General features: G+C 31.5%; 1 protein-coding gene across 2 annotated transcripts in view; it reads right to left on the reverse strand.

The window, feature by feature from the left end:
- FSIP2 (fibrous sheath interacting protein 2) overlaps positions 1 to 21,399 on the reverse strand; it is a 96,248-nt gene that overhangs the window by 63,829 nt on the left and 11,020 nt on the right. Inside the window, exons 6-13 of one of the 2 annotated variants that reach the window (XM_074399376.1) lie at positions 21,039 to 21,180; positions 20,426 to 20,536; positions 13,559 to 13,679; positions 11,130 to 11,216; positions 6,815 to 6,927; positions 5,917 to 5,962; positions 4,679 to 4,785; positions 3,424 to 3,487 (exon numbers count right to left, since the gene is read on the reverse strand). In XM_074399376.1, the coding sequence (XP_074255477.1) occupies positions 3,424 to 3,487; positions 4,679 to 4,785; positions 5,917 to 5,962; positions 6,815 to 6,927; positions 11,130 to 11,216; positions 13,559 to 13,679; positions 20,426 to 20,536; positions 21,039 to 21,180 (791 nt within the window). Of the gene's footprint in view, positions 1 to 3,423; positions 3,488 to 4,678; positions 4,786 to 5,916; positions 5,963 to 6,814; positions 6,928 to 11,129; positions 11,217 to 13,552; positions 13,680 to 20,425; positions 20,537 to 21,038; positions 21,181 to 21,399 lie in introns of both variants that reach the window. The other variant, XM_074399375.1, reaches the window with a different exon arrangement.

The raw sequence follows: 21,399 nt of genomic DNA on the forward strand, positions 1-21,399 counted from the left end.
AATCATCTGATCTTTGACAAAGCTGACAAAAACAAGCAATGGGGAAAGGACACCCTATTCAAAAAATGGTTCTGGAATAAATGGCTTGCCATATGTAGAAGATTGAAACTGGATCCTTCCTTATACCATTTATAAAAATCAACACAAAATGGATTAAAAACTTAAACGTAAAACCCAAACTATAAAAACCTTGGAAGACAACATACGTAATACCATTCTGGACATAGGAACTGGTAAAGGTTTCATGATGAAGATGCCAAAAGCAATTGCAACAAGGGTGAAAATTAACAAATGGGATCTAATTAAAGAGCTTCTGCATAACAAAAGAAACTAGTAACAGAGTAAACAGAAAACCTACAAAATCGGAAAAATATTTGCAAACTATGCATCTGACAATAGTTTAATATCCAGCATCTGTAAGTAACCTAAACAAATTTACAAGAAAAAAAAACCACAAACAACCCCATTGAAAAGATGGCAAAAGATATGAACAGACACTTTTCAAAAGAAGATAAAATGCAGTTAGCGGCATATTTTTTAAAAGCCCAATATTACTGATTATTAGATAAATTCAAATCCAAACCACAATGAGATACCATCTTGTACCAGTCAGGATGATTAGCATTAAAAAGAAAAAATAATAGATGCTGGCAAGTTCTCAGAGAAAAGGGAGCATTTATACATTGTTGGTCGGAGTGTAAATTAGTTCAACCACTGTGGAATGTAGTGTGATGATCCCTCAAAGAGCTGAAAACAGAACCACCATTTGACCCAGCAATCCCATTACTGGCTATATAACCAAAGGAACATACATCATTCTATCATAAAGACACATGCATGTGTATGTTCATTGCAGCACATTACTGACAATAGCAAAGGCATGGAATCAACCTAAATGGCCATAAATGGTAGACTAAGTTTTTAAAAATATGGTGCATATTTTAAAAAACCATGGAATACTATGCAGCCATGGAAAAGAATTAGATCATGTCCTTTGCATGAACATGAATGGAGCTGGAGGCCATTGTCCTTAGCAAACTAACACAGGAACAGAAAACCGAGTCCTCATATTCTCACTTATAAGTGGGAGCTAAATGATGAGAACACCATGGACACAAGGAGGGGAACAACAACACTGAGGCTTACCTGGGGGCAGAGGGTGGGAGGAGGGAGAGGATCAGAAAAAATAATGATTGGGTACTAGTAATAGGCTTAGTACCAGGGTGATGAAATACAAACCCTCAAGACATAACTTTGTTTATCTGTTAAACAAACCTGCACATGTGTCACTGAACCTAAAATAAAAATTTCTTAATAAAGAAAATAACTATTTGCCAATTAAAAATAATATAAATATAGAAGATAACTATTTTCCAATTAATAATGACACAAAAAAGAAACAATAGGGAAAGATAATATTTTCCGTAAATGTTGTTGGGAAAACAGTATGTCCACAGGCAGAAGAATTAAATCCGATCCTTACTTCACGTCATATATAAAAAAGCAACAAAAAATGAATTAAAGATATAAATGTAAGGCCGTAAGGCACAAAAGTGTAAGACATACAAAGCTTCTTGATGTTGATCTAGGCAATATGTTTGGATATGGTTCTAAAAGCACAGGCAATAAAAGCAAAAATAGAAAAATGAGATTGTATTAAAAAGTTTTTGCATTACTGTGAAACAATCAACAAAGTGGGAAAGCAACCTACAGAATTGTGTAAAATATTTATTGTTATCCAAAGTATCTAAGAAACTGAAACAACTCAATGGTTAAAAAACAGACAAACAAACAAAACAACCAAAAAACAAAAAAAAATTGCCATTACAAATAATGAGCAAAATACATGAACAGACCTAAATACATTTATCAAACAAAGGCAGGTAAATAACAAAACAGTATATGAAAGAATGCTCAACATGACCACTCTCAGGGACATACAATCAAAACCACAATAAAAGATCATTTCACACCTCTTAGAATGCCTACTATCAAAAAAGTAGAAGATAACAAGTGCTGACAAGATTGTGAAGAAAAAGAAAACCTTGCACATTGTTGGTAGAAATGTAAATTTTTACAGACATTATGGAAAACAATACGAAGTTTCTTCAACAATGACCTTATGATCTAGCAATTAGACATTTGGGTACATATGCAAAGGAAATGAAATCAGTATGTTGAAGAGATATCTGCACTCCATGTTTACTGCAGCATTATTCACAATAGCTAATACATGGAAACAAATGTACACCAACAGATGAGGGGATAAAGAAAATCTGGTATATACCAAGAGATAGATCTATCTGTCTGTCTAAGAAGATGTATAGGTAAATACAGGTACACAAACAGAGAGATACAATAGAATACTATTCAGCCTTTTAAATGACGAAAATCCTGCCATTTGTGACAACATCAAAGAACTTGGAGAACATCATGTTAAGTGGAATAAGCCAAATGCAGAAACACAGAAACTGCACGATTTATTTGTGTAATATAAAAATGTCAAGCTCATAGGAATAGAGAATATAATGGTGCTTACCAGGAGTTATGGCGAGGAAGTTACATAAGATAAATAAGTTTGGAAGATCTAATGTACAACCATGTGACTATAGTTAACAATACTGTATCATTAAAAACTGCTAAGAAAGTAGATCTTAAGTGTTCCCCCACCACATACAAATAGTTATGTGAAGTTAAGAATATATTAATTAGCTTGGTTGTTGGGAATATTTTATAGTATATACATATATCAAGTATGATGTTCTTTGTCTTAGGATGAGTTTGCACCTTAATTAACCAACTGTGAGTCAAAAATATTGTAAGCTGAGAATGCATTTAATACTTCAATAAACCCACAGTGAAGTTGAAAAATCTTAAATTGAACCATTGCAAGTTAGGGACTATCTGTACCTTCAATATATATATAATTTTAAATTGTCAACTATACCTTAATAAAGTTGTATTGTGGGGGAGAAGCTGATATTAAAGAAGGAAACAGTAAGAATAAGGTTATGTGTACAAAGAATTTAATTTGTTTTTCCAATTTTTGTTCTCAACACTAGTACAAACAATAAAAATAACAAAAAGAGAATAGGAAATTCATTCTCATCCTTCATGACACAACGCAGTCTCTTCCTAAATTGTAAAGGCTTTTGAGATGACCCTAGATAGATATAGGAATTCTCTTTCCCATAACTTTTCTGACTTTTATACATACCCACTTCCTTGATTGCTCTTTATCATATTGGGCCATGACTATCTCTCCTAGAATTCTGCAAGAGCCCTGAGTAAAAATTGTGCCATTTTTCCTTGAATGTTTAAAACTTAGTGCCATATCTAGCATGAAGCAAAAACTCAATAAATGTTAGTTGAAAAAAATAAATAAAATGCAAGATTTACTCAATAATTGCTGCTGATATTTACCTGATTTGTAGAGATAGCTTGATCTCTTGGTTGCTTTTCCATTACGATTAGCATTTGTCTCCTTCTACATAATTCACAAAAACAAAACAAATAGATCCATAAAAGAAATTTTAGTATTCAAACATCAACTATTATTTCTATATTTATAGTACAGAAATTTAAGATTTTAAAAATTTATCATTAATGTCAATTTATAAGAAATGTACGTTTTATTATGTTTACATTACATGTATTATTTATAGAATTCCAAGTTCACAGTTGTATCAAAAGTTGTACTTAAAACTACCTACACATTTGGTGATTTGCTAAGACTTTGGGATTCAGCATATATTTGCACTCCCATCTAACACATCTAAGATTTAATATGGATAGCAATGTCAGATACTGCACATATTACCCCAAAAAGGTCAGTAATAAAATTTAGACACTGTTTTTAAAGGAGATTTTTTTTTAAGTTAAGGCCATAGCCTTTATAATATGTTGGCCAATATGACATCAAATGTCAAATCTGTTAAAAATTTTTCTTTTTTTGACTCTTAGTATATTTAATGTGGCAATTGATACAGTAGAACAGTGAACTAAGCCCAATGTACATTTGTCAAATGTTCATTCTAAAACTGCACTATAGAAAAGCAATTGTGGTAAATATACTACATTTAGGAGTTACACATAATTTACTGCCTCAATTATTATACATTATAGGACATGGAAAATGATGGCACTTTTGACCTTAGTCATGAAGAATTCTTTTGGAAACGATTTAATAAATTTCTAGTTTACTGAAATCTATTTCAAACCACATTAACTCCCTAGGACAGTTGAGCTGGTTAATACTATATTAATAATGAAACCAACGATGCATATTTGATTCCTATAATAAGTTAGCAGCCGATAGAGAAAATCTATTTCATGTCCAAAAGTTATACCCTGAATCTGCGCTGATATCTTTTCAACAGCAAGTAACTAATCACTGGTCAAAAACTACTAAATCAGTACTAGTACAAGCCCAATCAAAAAAGCTCAACTTTATACTTCCTCTAAAAGTTGCAGATACATACCGTGAACTAACATCTTGTATCTTACATTTAAAGACTGTTGTAGGGGCTATTAAAATGTTATTATGATACGACTAACTTCAGAGAATAAAGTTTTTTTGTTTGATTACATAAATAATGCATTTTTGTATACCAATATGATCGTAAGATTGTATCCCTTTTATTGTGTTTGTATTTGGAGTAAAAGAACTCTTACATACCTCTTCTTTTGAAGGATCAAAAAATGCCTGTGGAAGTCTGGATAAATTTCTTGTGGGTGATGCCTGAGCTGAAATAATTGAACCTTGGCCTGAAATGTTAGTATCTCCTAGAAAAAGAAAAGATAACTTTAAATATGAGAAGTTGATATTGCTGAGACAACGGTTAATATTAGTTTACAGCATTACTTCAACATTCTCCCTGCTCAGCTGCCACAGTGACTAGAGTTGCCACAATCAGGGATTTATCTGAGTCAAGGAAATATCTCGAAAATAACATGACTTTTTTGATGTTTACTGCCTACGAGTTTCCAATGGCTCCCATTGCCTTCAAAAACAAGTCTGAAATCCTAATTTATTTAATGTTTTTATGCCAGCTTAATCTTTTGCTGTAACCACAGCCCACTGCTATAACTAAATATTTGCATTTCATTAAGTAGGCAATGAAAAACTATTTGAATAGTGTAATAAACAAAGCCGTGTTTTAGGAATATTGTTTACATAAACAAATGTATAGTGAGTAAAACAGAGGAAGAAGGAATTGGAGGAAGGGTACTGCAATAGAGAATGGAGAAAAACAACGGTAGAAGCAATGAGAATGGAAAAGAGTGAAGTTCAAGATAAATCAAGAAAGAAGATTAGACAGAAAGTGTGAACTTTCAGATGTAAAACTTAGGAGAAAGAGTCCAAGACAACTCAGGTTTTGTGCCTGGGTGAAAATAAAAGGGTCAGGAAGATGATGAATTTAGTTTTGTGTTAAATTTGAGGTGATCTTTAGCTACTGGAAGAAGATCTCTCGTATTTTCTGTATGCATATGTCAGACATGCATGTGAGTATATTTAGTGACTTGCATTAACACAACAAGGCACACAAATCTTGGGTAATGCATATTTCATTTAAAGAGAAATGGGAAACAATGTACCATTTGTTGAAATATGGAAACAATCTTGGTTATAATTCTCTGTATTCCAATCTGCTGGAGCCAATATGTTAGCATCTTTATCTATAACTACAAACAGCCACAGCAAGACCCTATCTTTTCCACTCTTTGCAAATTTTGAAAGGACAGTCATCCAGCAATCACTAAAATATATAGGTTAATTATAATATCTATAGTCATAGAAAATTATATCCTTTTTTTTAAAAAAAGCATATTTTTATAATCAGATAAAACTAAAATATGTAACTATAATTGTATACTTAATAACAGAAAAATTATGAATATTGTCCATTTTCTTACCTCTATCATCGACAATACTTGAGTTTTTAGATATCATCCCATCTCTCTACATGGTGTCACATTAAAGAAAAAAATACATTAGTAACTGTGCTTCCAAAAGAGGTTCTGCTTTCTATCAATTAACCAATGAATACAGATGTTTTTCTTCTTTTATCCTGTAACTCATAAAAACTGTTTAGGTATTATATTATTATTATAATATTATAATAATATTATATTATTAACCTCCTTTCCATATAATCTCAAATTTAACTAGTTAAAAACTGAGTTCAGTATGTAGCAATGTATAAACTTACTTCTCCAGTCTTCCCTATTTTGCCTAAAGGCATGGTAATACACACATGCTATGGTTAGTTCTAAAAAGTTTAGACTCATTCAGTTGGTCTCAGAGAAATCCAATCTAATCCATTCATACCCAGTCAAAACCAGTGCAATCCTTATTGAAAACAATGTTTAGAACCAAAGTAAAATTCATCATTCCAGGATCATTTTATTGGAATAATATTTTTCTGTGTCTGTCGCCTCAACAGACAATGAGTTTTCTAGAGAAGCAATTATGTATTATTCTACTTTTTATCTTATATTATCCAATTTCCTTGTTGTCCATTATTCTAGCTTAGTACAACACCTGGTCAATAGTATATGCTCAATAAACACAAGCTATCATTATTATTATTACTGCCAAATGTTTGTTTGGCTTATTTTCTGCTAAAATTCATAGTGCACCTGGCACAAAGCTAACACAATACTTTCTCTGCCAGGAAAATGGATCAGGTTTCATGAATAAAAATTTCCCTGACCAATCAGTACTATGCTGCTGAAGGGGAGAGCTCATGGAAATAAGTTAAGTAGATAAATTAATAAATACAACACCAAACTTTAAAGCATAATTTTGTACCTTTTGATTTATACCATTATACTGTACATTTGTCTGAACAACAGAAGTTGAGTTTTTTTTCATAAAATTCTCTGAACTATTTTGATTCTGATGAGCAGCAGTTGCTGTATTTCCTAAAAGTAAATAAAACAGAGAGAAACTCTAGTATTTTTTTTTAACAGCTTTAGGAATCTACAATAAAAGTACAATAAATTGTACCTATTTAATTATATAGTTGATTTTAAAATATGAATCAAACTGTGAAACCAACACCATAGACAAGATAACATTTCTATTAACCCCTGAAGTTTTCTCATGCAACTTTGTTTTCTATCTATTCTCATAATCCAACAGCACTGATCTGTACCTCTAACTCACGATTAGTTTGCGCTTTCTAGAATTTCATATTTCCCTGGCTTCTTTCACTCATCACAACATTGTCACATATATCAAAGGTATATTTTTTATTTTTTATTTCTGAGAAGAATTCTATTGTGTGGCTATTTCATAATTTTGTATATACTTATCTATTTATGGACATTTTGATTGTTTCCAGTTTTTATAAATAAATAAAATATTTATCTATTTTGTTTATATTATAAATAAATATAATTTTTATTTTACTATAAGTAAAAATTGATAAATAAAAATTTCTATAAACTTTCATGTACAGGTGCTATGTGGACACATGTTTTCTTCGTTTTTTATTGGGTAAATATCTAGTAGTGAATGAATGGGTTACATGGTAGGTTTAACTTAAAAATTAAAATGCCAAACCAGTTTATCAATGTGGTTGTACCATTTTACATAACAATCAGCAGTGCATCAAGGTTGCAGTTCTTCCACATCCTTGCCAACACTTAGTAAGCAGAAGAAAAATAAAGATCAAAGTAAAAATTTTAAAAAAGTAAAAAGAGAGAAAAAGAATGAAAAGAAAAACTGGCTCCTTAAGATGTTCAGTAAATAATAAGCCAAAAACAAATAAGGTCACAAATCAGTAAAATAGAATCTACAGATAATTATTAAATGAAATAATAAGGAAATACATGAAAAATGTTTGCCAATAAATTTAAAAATATATACAAGAAACAAATTCCCTGAAAAATCCAAATGACCACATTTTGTCACAAAGAAATAGATAATATGAAGAGCCCTGTAGCAAAGAAATTAAGTAGGAAGTTTAAACTTTTCCACAAAAAAGCTACAGACTCAAGACACTTCACCTCTGAATTGTGCTAACTATATAAGCATATTTAGCTTACATATGCTAATTCTACACAACTCTTCCAAAAATTAAAGAGTGAACATTTCCTATCTCATACTTTTACATCAGAATCACTTTGATATAAAATATCATTATAGATATTACAATAAATTTAAAAATTTTCAATTCCCCCATGAACAAATATGCAAGAATAAACAAATTATAAATATTATGTATAATATGTAATATACTGACAATTACATAAATATAGTAATCATAATATAATTAAAAATAATATAATAAATATAGTATCCTAATGCATATGTATCACATTTTCTTATGTTTTGGAACAATATTAAGAGGTACACAATCACCATTGCTGTTCAACAATGTACTGAAGGTCCTAGACAGAAATAAATGAAAAGTGAATCCCAACTAAATAGCAGCAAGCTATTTTGTAGAAATTGCTAAGTTTTAAAAATTTGTATAGAAAGCAAAGCCTCTAGAATAACAAAGTCAACCTGGCATAAAAACAAATGTTGGATAACTTAGCCACTGAATTTTGAAACGTATTTTAAAGCCACAATAATAAAGAAAATGAGGTATTTGCATAAACACAGATAAATGCATCAATCTGTGATAACTTTATATTTTCAAAGTTGTCAAAGTAACTAGATTTGTACAACATAAGTTAGAATCCTCCTGTTTCCCCAGATAGCAAGAAGTGCTATCAACCACCACTAGGATCATGGCAGAAATACCACTAGCGCTATAATGAAGGAGCTTCCATCGGCCAGAAGTGTTACAACATGAAGACAATGAGAAGACCTTAACGATGGTCCACTTTTACTTAATAAATAGTAAATACATTTTCTCTTCCTTATGACTTTCTCAATTTAATAACATTTTTTCTTTAGTTTACTTTATTGGAAGATTATAGTATATAATATATATAACATACATAATGTGTTACTCCACAGTTTATCTTATCAGTAAGGTCAAAGGTGAGCTGTTAGTAGGTTTCTGGGCAGCCAAAAGTTAAATGTAAATTTTTTACTGTGCAGGAGGTCAGTGCTCCAACTCTCAGCCCTTAATGTTCAAATAACAACTGTACTTCTGGTTGTTCTATACATAATCACCAAAACATGGAAACAACGCCAAATTTCAAATTTCTTTCAGTTCAAGAATGAATAAACAAACTCTGATGGATCCATGCAATGGAAAGGAACAAACTATTGACACATGCAATAACTTGGATGAATTTCAGGGGTATTATGCTGAGTAAAAGAAGCTGTTTTCATGAAGTCAAATAATGTATGATTCCATTCACATAACATTCTCCAACAGAAAAATAACCATATCCATGAGAACATACCACTATTTGATAATAATCCCAGAGGCAACATAACTAATAATCCCAGAGGTAATTTGGGATTATTAGTTGGGAGAAGGAGGGTGTGACTGCAAATAGGATGAGGGAGATTTTTAGAATACTGGACTGTTCTACATGTGATTGTGATAGAGGTTACACAAATCTATACATGTGATTGTACATGTAATTGTACAAAATATTCCATTTTGCTTTAGGATGATTTAAAAAAACAAAATAAATGCCTTGAGATATTTTCTGAGAATGAAATAATACAGAGACAAGATAAGGAGCTGGAGCAGGAAATTGACTTTGAACTCTGCCTGGAGAATCGCCAGCTGCAAAACTGTGTGGGGCAAATTTCTTATAAGAGTATAGAGGATGTGACACTGTTCTGAGTTCATACTCATGACGCTATGATGTAATGGAAACCAGAAAGACCTGATTATGGTGCATGGGAAAGAGGGGCACCTCTAAAAACATATGACTTGTGATGTCACTATTGCATATTTCTGAAATTCACAAGAAGACCACAATGACACATATACCCTTCACTGAGACTGGAGAGTAGCTATACTGCTCACACCCAAGGCTGATATGAACCACATTACTTTACATTTCATCTTTCAGTAGGATATTTCTCCCAACCATGCTTAATTAAATTTATGGGTCTGTTCTCCAGACAACTGTCACAATAAACTGGTATCACAGTAGGGCTAAAAACAGTATTTTCCATTGACCATCCTTTCCTGAAATGTCACTGAAATTCTTTGACAACAGGAAGATCAGACTGGGATGCATTAAACACCAGATTTTTACAGGATCAGTTTGCTTGAGATAACTGCTTTAGAAATTGGTAATTTAGTTTTATTGCCTACATTTAGTGTAAGATGTAGAGCTGGTATTGCCATAAATTTGCCAGTTATAAATAACCTTTTGGTATGTTGTAGAAACTGAACTTTAAAAAGGGAACCTATGAATTTTGGAGTTAAATTAACTGAACCTCAGTGATTCTGAGGCAGGAAGATATCTGTGGTTAAGGCAACTCTATCTCTCCCAACATTTCCGATTCTTAAAGAGACTAAGCAAATTGCATACTTGGGAAAAAAGATTTTAAACAGTATTTCCTTTATTTTTTAACCAATAAGGACAAGAAATTTAACATTTCCTTTATTTTTTAACCAATAAGGACAAGAAATTTAATTTTTTCTTTGAAATTTAATAATGGGAGATAAGTTATACTGTTCAACTTTTGAACAGTCTACTTTGATAATACTGTTTGAGGATTTTTATACTGTAACTTGGGCTTATGGTCTTTTAGTGAGTTCTAATGAACAACATGAAGAGACACAGCTTAAGTTAAAATAATAAAGTGATGTTTTAGTAAGGGCCATCGGGAATCTGGAGTTAATGTACTTAATTTCTAACACATTTCAGAGTTTTCTGAAATTATTTTAAGCAGAAAGTTTTTTACAAGTTGTTATACATGCTATATTATATATTTAATCATAATAGAACCTTCCTTTAGTTTTCTAAAATAATAATATAATGTCAGGTTCAAAACAATAGATCAATTATCTATTTATCAAATTCTAAAAGCAATAAAGGCCACATAGCTGTTGATAAGCATCACCCAAAATCAGTCATTTGACAAAAGAAAACAGAGGATTTATCTATATTGAAGTGAAAGAAGCTGTTACAAAACTGTCTTTCCCCAAATTATTGTTTAGTATCTCATGTTTCGTGTCACAATATTCAATTACCAGATATTTCTTCATATGTATTCTGGTCTCCAGCAGGATAAACTAATATGATATCTTCAGAAGTCTTCCTTTTATTCTTTGGAGAAGCTTAAAGAAATATAATAAAACATTTATTTTTAATAATGATGACAGAATTACCCAAGATAGACTACTTATCCTTTTATGCCCAAGAAGACCTGAACTCTGTGCTAATCTGTATGTGGGATTGTGAGAGAAATTGGAGAAGATTGAGAGATGTGAAATGGGAGGAAAGACAATTCTTGAAATATTATCCCTTCATATTAAAAGATATCCTTGGAGGGATAGAATTTTTTTTTTTTGGCAGAAAGGGAAATCTGCACCTGGGCTCAACTGAAACATGTCATTTTCCATCTGGGTGCATACCAACATGTGATTGGGCTGAAGACTTAGCAGTTCGCTGTGACTTAAGTAATTCTTGGATATGCCTTGATGCCTGACAGAGCAAATAAACATGTATATTCCCTTCTTTGTGATAAAGACAATTACAATTTTGCTTTTCTAACTATTAAAGTGGCAGAAGGTCCTTACTGCATGTGTGTTCAGGGGCTGTTATGAGAGATGTTAAATGTAAGAGTGATCTGTTTCCACATTCACTGATCACTGAGCAGTTTCTTCTGATATTTTCTTTCTTTTACTTTCTTGGTTCCACTGAAAGTTGTCTATTTGTTGGAAGGTAACAACATTACTATAATAGTATAATTTAATTTAATTTATGCCATGGGTATTCTTTCTATTCTGTCACTTTGATAATATAAACTAAACTCACTTATATACTACTTCTTCTTCAACAACAGTGTATTTAAATAACAAATGTTTAAACTATTTTAAATTCTTCCTACTATATGAGAAAGTTAATGAAGATGTAGTAAATTGTAGTTACTAAAGTGGTTTCATATCTGAGGCATGATTGCAGTCATTGCCCCAATGAAGTAAATAGATTTAGTTAATCCATTTAGCAAACATGTACTTAGTGTATATGCTTTTCAAGGTATTCTGTTAAATACAAAGGTGGGAGTTTACTATTATAAATGATTAAGACAGTGGGAAGTATGTAATATGTGAATTAAAAGTGGTAAATATTACTTCAGAGATTCATAAAAGAGGGGCCTTCCAGTTAGAGTTATCAAAAATGACTTTTTCACATGTAATTTACAGTAGGGCTTACAGAACTGTAGGATTTTAATAAGTGAATACAGGAATCAGGTCATTCTAAATTGAGAAAATTGGATACAGAGAAGGAAGCAGGAAAGATAACATGTGGTTTAGGAATGACCAGTAGTCTAATTTGATTAAACCACAAAATAAATTAAGTTCTTACTATAAGCTAGAAATTTTACACTCTTTAAGGAATTATTTAGGAGTATTATCTTTGTTTTCAGATAATGAAACTGGCTTAGGGAGTTTAAGTAATTTGTCCAAGCCATTATATCTATCGAAAATGATAAAACAGGATTGGACTTCTATAGTCAAGCACCAGAGCCTTTTCATATCACTACTAGATTATAGCTGCCATCTTCAAGGACGTGGTGTAAAATAAAGTTACAAGTTAGGTAAGTACTGAACTTTAGATGCTGATAAATGCTTGCTGAAACAGTCAGAGCTTCATTTAATAGGTAATAATTTTAACGGTGGAGGAAGAAACCAACAGAACAGAGTTTTAAGCGTAACAAGCAACAGTACAAAAGTGATCTGAGTCAGGTAAAAAAAAGTCAACAGAGGCTAGCTGGTAATCTACTGCAGTGACACAGGAAAGCTCTGACCTCGAAATGGGATTCATGGGATACTATGATGAAGCTACATGGAAAATAATTAGTTTCTTTCCCGATACTACACAATCAAAGGTAGTTAAATCAAGTTTACAGTTCTGCATTCTGGCCGTGAAATTGTAGCTAATATCAGAAGAGAAAAACTCATTGTAATTTCATAGTGTTATAAATAAAGAAAGCTGGTAGAGACTGGGCATACATAGCAAAGCCATTTCTCCTTATAAACTTACTTCATTTTTCCTTTCTTCATTTATTTGTTCCTTCTTTTTTTCCCTAATTCTCTACCTTCACCCTTTCTTACTGGTTGGCAGTATAATAGAACACCATGTTGCTATATAAGAGCAGTTATCTTAGATACAAGTTTGTATAATTTCAGTAGTTATTTTAGATATAGAGAGGTTGGTTAGAACTACAGTACAGGCAAGGCTGTCTCCTGAGCCAATTGGTAAGATTGCTATAATTTGTTATAATTATTACATATATACTTACTTTTCAACTTGAACTATAATATAGAAATGCCTAGGACAGTGTCTGGCACAAAGGGAGTGACAAGTGTAAATACACAGAGTATTACAAAAAGATACTTAGGTATATAAGCATTTCCTACTTAGCTACATCATCTTTTAATGTTCTCACATTCACCATGTTTTCCATCTTGACCTTTGTACTTCAATGTATTTTTCCCCATATCTTCTCCTTTAAAGCCAGTATCTTGCATTTTTTGTAAATGATAAGCCATTTTTTTCTCTAGAAGGTCTTGTTTCTACAACATTTAAGAAAATATATTGGTTAATATTAACTTGTCATTAGAAATGTAAAACAATTTATTTAAAATGTGACAATATATTAAAAATGGATTATCAGTCCTGTCTTGACTGGTAATGTTACAAAAATAAGAGAATAATAAAGGGTAAATTTCCATTGTGATCAAACACAAAGAATACATTTAATACACATACAATTTACCACTCTACACATCATCAGAGGAGTAATCCAGTTTCTGATCAGACAGAGTATCATATCCATGGCTACCCTGGTGAGTTAAAGTAATTTCTCAATCATCTTCAATTGGAAGATTGCTGAGGGCTTACCCAAATATCACTCAGGTCTACCAGACATAAACATAATATAGTACATAAAATGTGATTTCCCTTTGTGAATATCTGAGCTACTGTCAAATGTACTTGAAAGACGATAAATGCATACAGAAAAAAAAAAAAAAAAAAAGAAACCAGAGATTCTCAGAGGCTTCTTGCAATATTTAGCAAAAAATGGATTGGCACATGTAAACAACTACCCATGACTACAGTAAAGACCTTCCTAAAGGACTGGGGAAAACAGTCACTGGAACCTACCTAGATGTAGAAAACATGCCTATTCCCACTAGAAATATTTCACTGTAAAGCTACACTGGAAAAACTTCATGAGTCATAAAGCTTTGAATAGAGAACAAAGATGGGTCTTAATTCAGTAGGAGGGAATAACAAGCCCCAGATTAAACATGGCCCCACCAGCAAATCATAAAAGGCAAGATCTGTACAATCAAATTGTTTCCAAATAAATTATCTACACCCAAAAATTCTAAATAATATTTATAAGAACATAAAAATATTCAGTATACAAAGTAAAATTTATGTCTGGCATCCAATCAAAGAACACTAGGTATAAAGAAACAGGGAAATATGACTTACAAAATAAGTAGATCAATCAACTGAACTGACTCAAACATGACACAAATGAAACAATAACAGTCAATATAATTGCAATTTGTATGTAAACAAATTGAAGAAGAGATATGGAAGATATAAAAAGGTCCAAAAGCAGTTTTCAAATATGTGAGATGAACAATACAATGGATGTATTAATGGTGGAGTAGATATTCCAAAAGATTAGATAATGTGAACTCAGCAACACAAACCATCCAAAAGAAAACACAGAGGGGTGAATAAATGAAAAAATTTCAGTGAGATATGGGACAACTTCAAGCAACCTAATATACCTGAAGAGAGGAGAGAGGAGATAATATTTGATAATAATGACCTAAAATGTTTCAAATTTGATGAAAACCATAAACCCACAGGTCGAAGAAGCCCAAAATACCAACATATAGGAAACAAGAAAAATTTCACCAAGGCATAACAATCAAATTTCTCAAAATTACTGATAAAAAGAAAAAATTTTAAATTTACTAGAAAAGCAAATTATGTTACATAGAGAAAAATAAAGTTTAAAGACAGTAGATTTTCCTTGGAACCAATGTAGAGAAGAAAGTGAAACAGCATCTTTAAAGTACTAAAATAAAAAAAAATAGTCAATGGTGAATTCTATACCTAGTTGATTTAACCAACATATACTCAAAGAAAAGTTTTCAAAAATAAGGGTAAAGTCTTCTGCAGACATAAAAAAGTTAGTTGCAGCAGGAGCAATGTTAAAGAAAGCCCTTCAGATAGAAGAAAAAAATGATAACAGATGAAAATATGGGCCTTCCAAAAAACAAAAAGAATAAAGAGCATAAAAAATTTAAGTATATGGCCAAATATAATATGTGATTTATTTACATCATGATAAAAGATAAATAATTATTTAGACAAACTTGACAATGTAGTGTGGGATTTATTACATATATGATTATAAATAAAATAAATGACCAAAATAGCATAAAGGCCAAATGGAAAAAAAAAAGCATAATATTGCAATGTTTTTATATGTGAAATAGTATAAATAGTATAATCGCCCTTTACAATCTACCCTAATAAATTAAAGATATATACTATAATGCTTAAACCAACTGGTAAATTTTAAACAAAGAAACAATATACAAAATACATACAAAGGGATCATTAAAAATCCAAAGAAAAAGGCAGAAAATTTAGAAAAGAACACAGATGAGACAAATAGAAAACAAAGAATGAGATGGCAGTTGGTAAACTATCATGTTAATAATCATACTAAGTGTAAATGCTACAAACACCTAGATTACATGCAGTTTTCAGATTTCATATGAAAGCAAAGCCCATCTATATGAGTAGTAACCACACACACACACACACACACACACACACACACACACACACAGAGAGAGAGAGAGAGAGAAATAAAGACCTATATTTGGTCTTAAAAGTAAAACATAAGAAAATGATATGCCTTGCTAACAGTAATCAAAATAAAGCTGAAGTGGCAATATTAATATTACATGCAATATTAGAGCAAAAAATCATACCAGAAGAAAATATTTTCATCATAATAAAAACAATCAAATCACCAACAGACATAACAATTCTAACAATTTTCACCTGATACTGAGCTTCAAATAAATAACACAAAAACTGAAATACTAGCCAAATCCAAAAATATAGTCAGACATTTCAGTAACTCTTTATCTCAATAATCGAGAGAACAAGTAGACAGAAATTGAGCTAGGATTTAGATTTGTACAACTCTGTCAATGAACTTGATATCTAGAGAACAGTTATAAAATACTTCACCCAACTACAGTAGAAATAAAATATTTTTCATATATACATTTGTGATTTACCCAAAAATGTAATTTGTGATGATAAAATAAGTCTAAATATACTTAAAAAGATTTGGGAACTAAAACTGTGTTATTTGACAAAAATAAAAGTAAATTTGAAATCAATAACAGAAAAATCTTGGATACATTCCAAATATTCAGAAGCTAAATGACACAATTCTAAATAACCAATGATTCGAAGATAAAATTAAGAGAAATTAAAATATTTTTAATTGAATAAATATAAAAACGTAGCATATCGGCCGGGTGCGGTGGCTCAAGCCTGTAATCCCAGCACTTTGGGAGGCCGAGGCGGGTGGATCACGAGGTCAAGAGATTGAGACCATCCTGGTCAACATGGTGAAACCCCGTTTCTACTAAAATTACAAAAAATTAGCTGGGCATGGTGGCACGTGCCTGTAATCCCAGCTACTCAGGAGGCTGAGGCAGGATAATTGCCTGAACCTGGGAGGTGGAGGTTGCAGTGAGCCGAGATCACGCCATTGCACTCCAGCCTGGGTAACAAGAGCAAAACTCCGTCTTAAAACAAACAAACAAACAAACAAAAAAAAAACATAGCATATCAAAAAAACCTGGGGACTCTTGATAGACCAGTGTTAGGGAAATTTAGGCAGTACTAAATTTCTATACTAGAAAAGAAGAAAGGTCTTCAATTAATGACTTCCTAAAGAGAGAAAGCTATTTAACAAAAAATAAGTATATAACAAAGACCAGAACAGAAATTCACAAAATAGAAAGAAAACAGACAAATTCATTAAAACTAAAAACTTACAGTTTGAGAAAATCAGAAAATGAGAAATAAGAAGAAAAGGAAAAAGCAACTCTAGTTGGGACTAAAAAGGAAAAAAGAAGTTACAAATTACCATATCAGTAAGGTGAGCAGGTGACATCACCAGGGTCTAGAGATACTCAAAGGATAACAAAAGAATGTTACAAACAACTTTGTCAATAAATCCTACAATTCAGATGATATGAAAAAAGTCCAAAATACACTTTCAAAACTCTTTTTAAAATAATGTTTTGAATCGATATGTCTATTAAGGAAATTGAATATGTAGTTAAGTATCTTCCCACAAAGAAAATTCATACCCAAATGTCTTCACTGATAAATTACATAAAATATATAAAAAGTAAAGAATACCAATTCTAAAATAATTTTTCCAAAAATCTGAAGAGGGAATACATACTGATTTATGACATGAGTCCAGCACTGCCCTGATACCAAAATCAGGAAAGGGTAGTGTAAGAAAACTACATTTTGCACTAACATCTCTAGTACAAAAGTCTAAACAAAATTTTGGCTAATAAAACAATATGTAAAAATGATAATACAATTGTACCAAGTGTATTGGTTTAATGACTATTTGTTCAGGATTCATTTAACATTTAAAAATCAATTTATGTTATCTACTATACAATGAACCACAAAAGAAAACTTACATGTAAATTTAATAAAGCCACAGAGAAAATGTTTGACAAAATCTTACATTCATTTCTGACAGAAAAGTTCAGCAAACTAGAAATAGAAGAAAATTTCCTCTACCCGATGAATGACATCTGTAGAAAACCCACAGCTAACCCTATAATTAATGGTGACAGAGTTAATACTTTCCCCTTGAGATCAAGAACAAAGAAAGTACTATCAAACAAATCACCAATCAAAAATAGCTAGTATGTCTGCTTCTATACTAAAGGTTGTAGGCAGTGAGATCAAGAAAGAAAAAAAAAATTAAAGATACTCATATTGGAAGAAATAAAACTCCCTTTATTCACTTTGAATGAAATGATCATCTATGTAGACTATTAATTGGCATGTAGAAAAAAGTACTACTAGAACTGACTATAATTTTAACAATGTAGGATACAAGAGGAATACACATAAATCAGGTGTTTTTCTATATATTAGCATTAAGTATTCAAAATTTGAAATTTAAAAAACATATGTTACAATAGCATAAATTGTATAAAATACCTAGGAATGAATCTATGAAAAGATCTATAAGAACAGTACAGTGCAAACTACATAGCACTGTTAAGGGAAATTAAGTAGACCTAAATAAATGAAGAGACATATGTGGTTTTTGAGTTGACTCAATATTATTAAGAGGTAAATTGTGCCCAGACTGACCTATAGAGTTAACGCAAATCTGATAAAAATAAATCTCAGCAAGACGTTTTGGTAGAAATTAATAAGCTGATGCTAAAATTAGTATGGAAATACAAAGGGCTTGAAATTAACTAAAACAACTGAAATAGAAAAACAAATGTGTAAGGCTAGCACTACACATTGAAAGAATTTTTAAAGGTACAATAATCAAACAAATAGGTCAAAGAATAGAAGAGAGTCCAAAAACAGGGCCACACAAATAACTTTTGATGAAGATATTAAGAGCAAAATCTGAACTATAAGACATAATTTGCAGTGAAAACATAACGTCAAATCTGAAGATCATAAAACATAAAAATATTAAGAAACACAAAGGAATTCAAAAATCTCATAATAAAACAAGATTCACAAAAGACAATTGTAAAATAACCTCATTGGAAATACCAGTGTTCAAATGGCTCTGCCATTAGCATGGCTTAGGCAGCCTGTGGTGTTATCAGCCTTATAGTCAGTGACCACGTTTAATGGGCACTCCTCCAATTTTGTTCAGTTGCATTATTAGTCTCCACTAAAATTGACCAAAACTCCTTGAGTAGTAATGGAAATTAGGCAAAAGGAGAAAAATCTAGTGCATTCAATTGCTTCTAGAAAACAAAGATACCTTCAGAGATGTGCAGTTTCAGAGCAAACAGAAGAGAACAACTTGGTGAGACCTCTCATTGAAAAATAGTGAAAAATTGAATATTAAAAACATTAATAATAATTATGGCTGGGCATGGTGGTTGACACCTGTAATCCCAGCCCTTCAGGAGGCCAAGGTGGGAGAATCATTTGAGCTCAGGAGTTCGAGACCAGTAAGGGCAATGTAGTGAAAACTCATCTCTACAAAAAAGAAGAAGAGAAGAAGAGGAAAAGGGAGAGGAAGAAGGATAAGGAGAAGGAGAAGGAAAAGGAGAAGGAGGAAGAACAAGAGGAAGAGGAAGAAGGAGGAGGAGGAGCAGGAGTAAAAACAAAAAAGAAAAAAGTAAAATAATCATTATGGTAAATTGGAATAAGCTGAGCCTGCAATATGAACAGGGAGTGTCTGATGGTACTGCAAGATACAGGTAAGAAAGAGAATGAAAGATAAGCATACATATTTAAACTTCCAATACTTTTACAAAATTGCTATATAACAGTATATGACAGTACAAATCAAATTGTTTAAATCTTACACTCACATCTAAGTTTCTTTACAATAACCTATTTAAAATTGCTATTTAGAAATTTAGATCAATATTTATCAACATGCTAAGTTGATGATGATATTTTATTGAATGAAAAAACAGTCTACACACAGCTTGTGAGGTATAATATGTATTTAATTATTAATTGGGATAAATAAATATTTTTGGAAACATTCTGGTGGGGTGTATTTGTATATGTGTGAACTAAAAAGTTGATAGGGTGGTGGTTGTAGGATTTTTCCCTTTCTTTATATTAATTTACACTCTAAGTCACAAAATCTTATATATTATTAGACATAAAAACAAGTAAGCTAAGTAAAATTAACTGGTAAAAGAAAAAATGAGAAATCCTGCCAAGAATTGCTGGTTCTAAAAAAATTAATTCAGTCATTTAATTTATTCATAGTAATTACAAGTTCAGTTTATGGTGTAAAAATAAAGCACAAAATAGTTATATCACATAATAGTACTTTTTATATTACAGTCAAAATGTACTAAAATTGTCCATAACTTTCAGTTTTATATCATGTATATTATTTGGAGTAACTGATCATCAGTCATCTCACAAATGATTTGTACTTCAAAAAACCAAAACAAAATCTCTTCAAACAGCTCAGGTTAGAGGTTAAAGCTCACCCTACCTTCCTGTCACTCTCTTCTCTGTTTCTATGCCGTTGTTCTTCTATCCTCTCTTCTCTTTTAACATCTTCTGCCATCTTTGTCAGAAGTAACATCTCTTTTGTCTTCCATTCCTAGAAATCACAACATTACTGCACTTGGCATTCGTTCCCTTCACAACAATATCTTTGTATTTTGTCCCACCAAAAAGTATATTTAAACAAGTCAGAGCCTAATAGAAATCAGGTTAAGCAAAATAAAAGTCACACATTGGATTTAGAATAGACTTTTCTTTCTTAATTCTTATTAGGAATGCAGATATGATTATTTTTTACTAAAGCTAAATACAGAAAAAATTCCTCTCCACAATAAAGGCTTTAAGAGAGTTCAATAGTGTCTAGTAACTTTCTAACTGTTCTTTTAGAGTAGAAACTGGCTCATAGACATACCTCCTGGTATCCACCTCACAATTTTATGTAACAACTTGTGTATTGTAGCTATGAAGAATATTTAATGGGAACAAGTTATTTTGAGCTGAAATGATTTCAGGCCGTACAATGTACAGTTAAAATTATTTGAAAGTGAAACAACTGTATACAATTTATCTCTTAATATTTTAAAGTTGTTATCTCTCACCTCTTCGATTTTTCTACGAAGAGCGAGTTTTCTTTTTGTGTGTTCCCGCTGTCGTCTTTCTTCTCTATCCATCAGGTATAGGCGTTGTTCTTCTGCTGTGCGTTCAAGTTGTTCTAGTTTTCTACTTATCATATCCAAATATCTGAATGAGTGTAAATATTACTGAAGGTGAATTAGCTGTTTCTTTTATGATGGCATCATCTGTTATGCCACTTCCAAACCACTTCCTTGCTTACCTTTCATTTCTTGAGCTACAAGAATTTTACTATTTTTCTATCAGTCCTGTTTATAAACCTTTAAAACAGCCTTGAATGTCCACTGGATAAACAATGAAATGAAGGCAGAAATAAAGATATTCTTT

Source organism: Saimiri boliviensis, chromosome 5 (genome assembly GCF_048565385.1).
Source record: "Saimiri boliviensis isolate mSaiBol1 chromosome 5, mSaiBol1.pri, whole genome shotgun sequence".
Taxonomy (NCBI): domain Eukaryota; kingdom Metazoa; phylum Chordata; class Mammalia; order Primates; family Cebidae; genus Saimiri; species Saimiri boliviensis.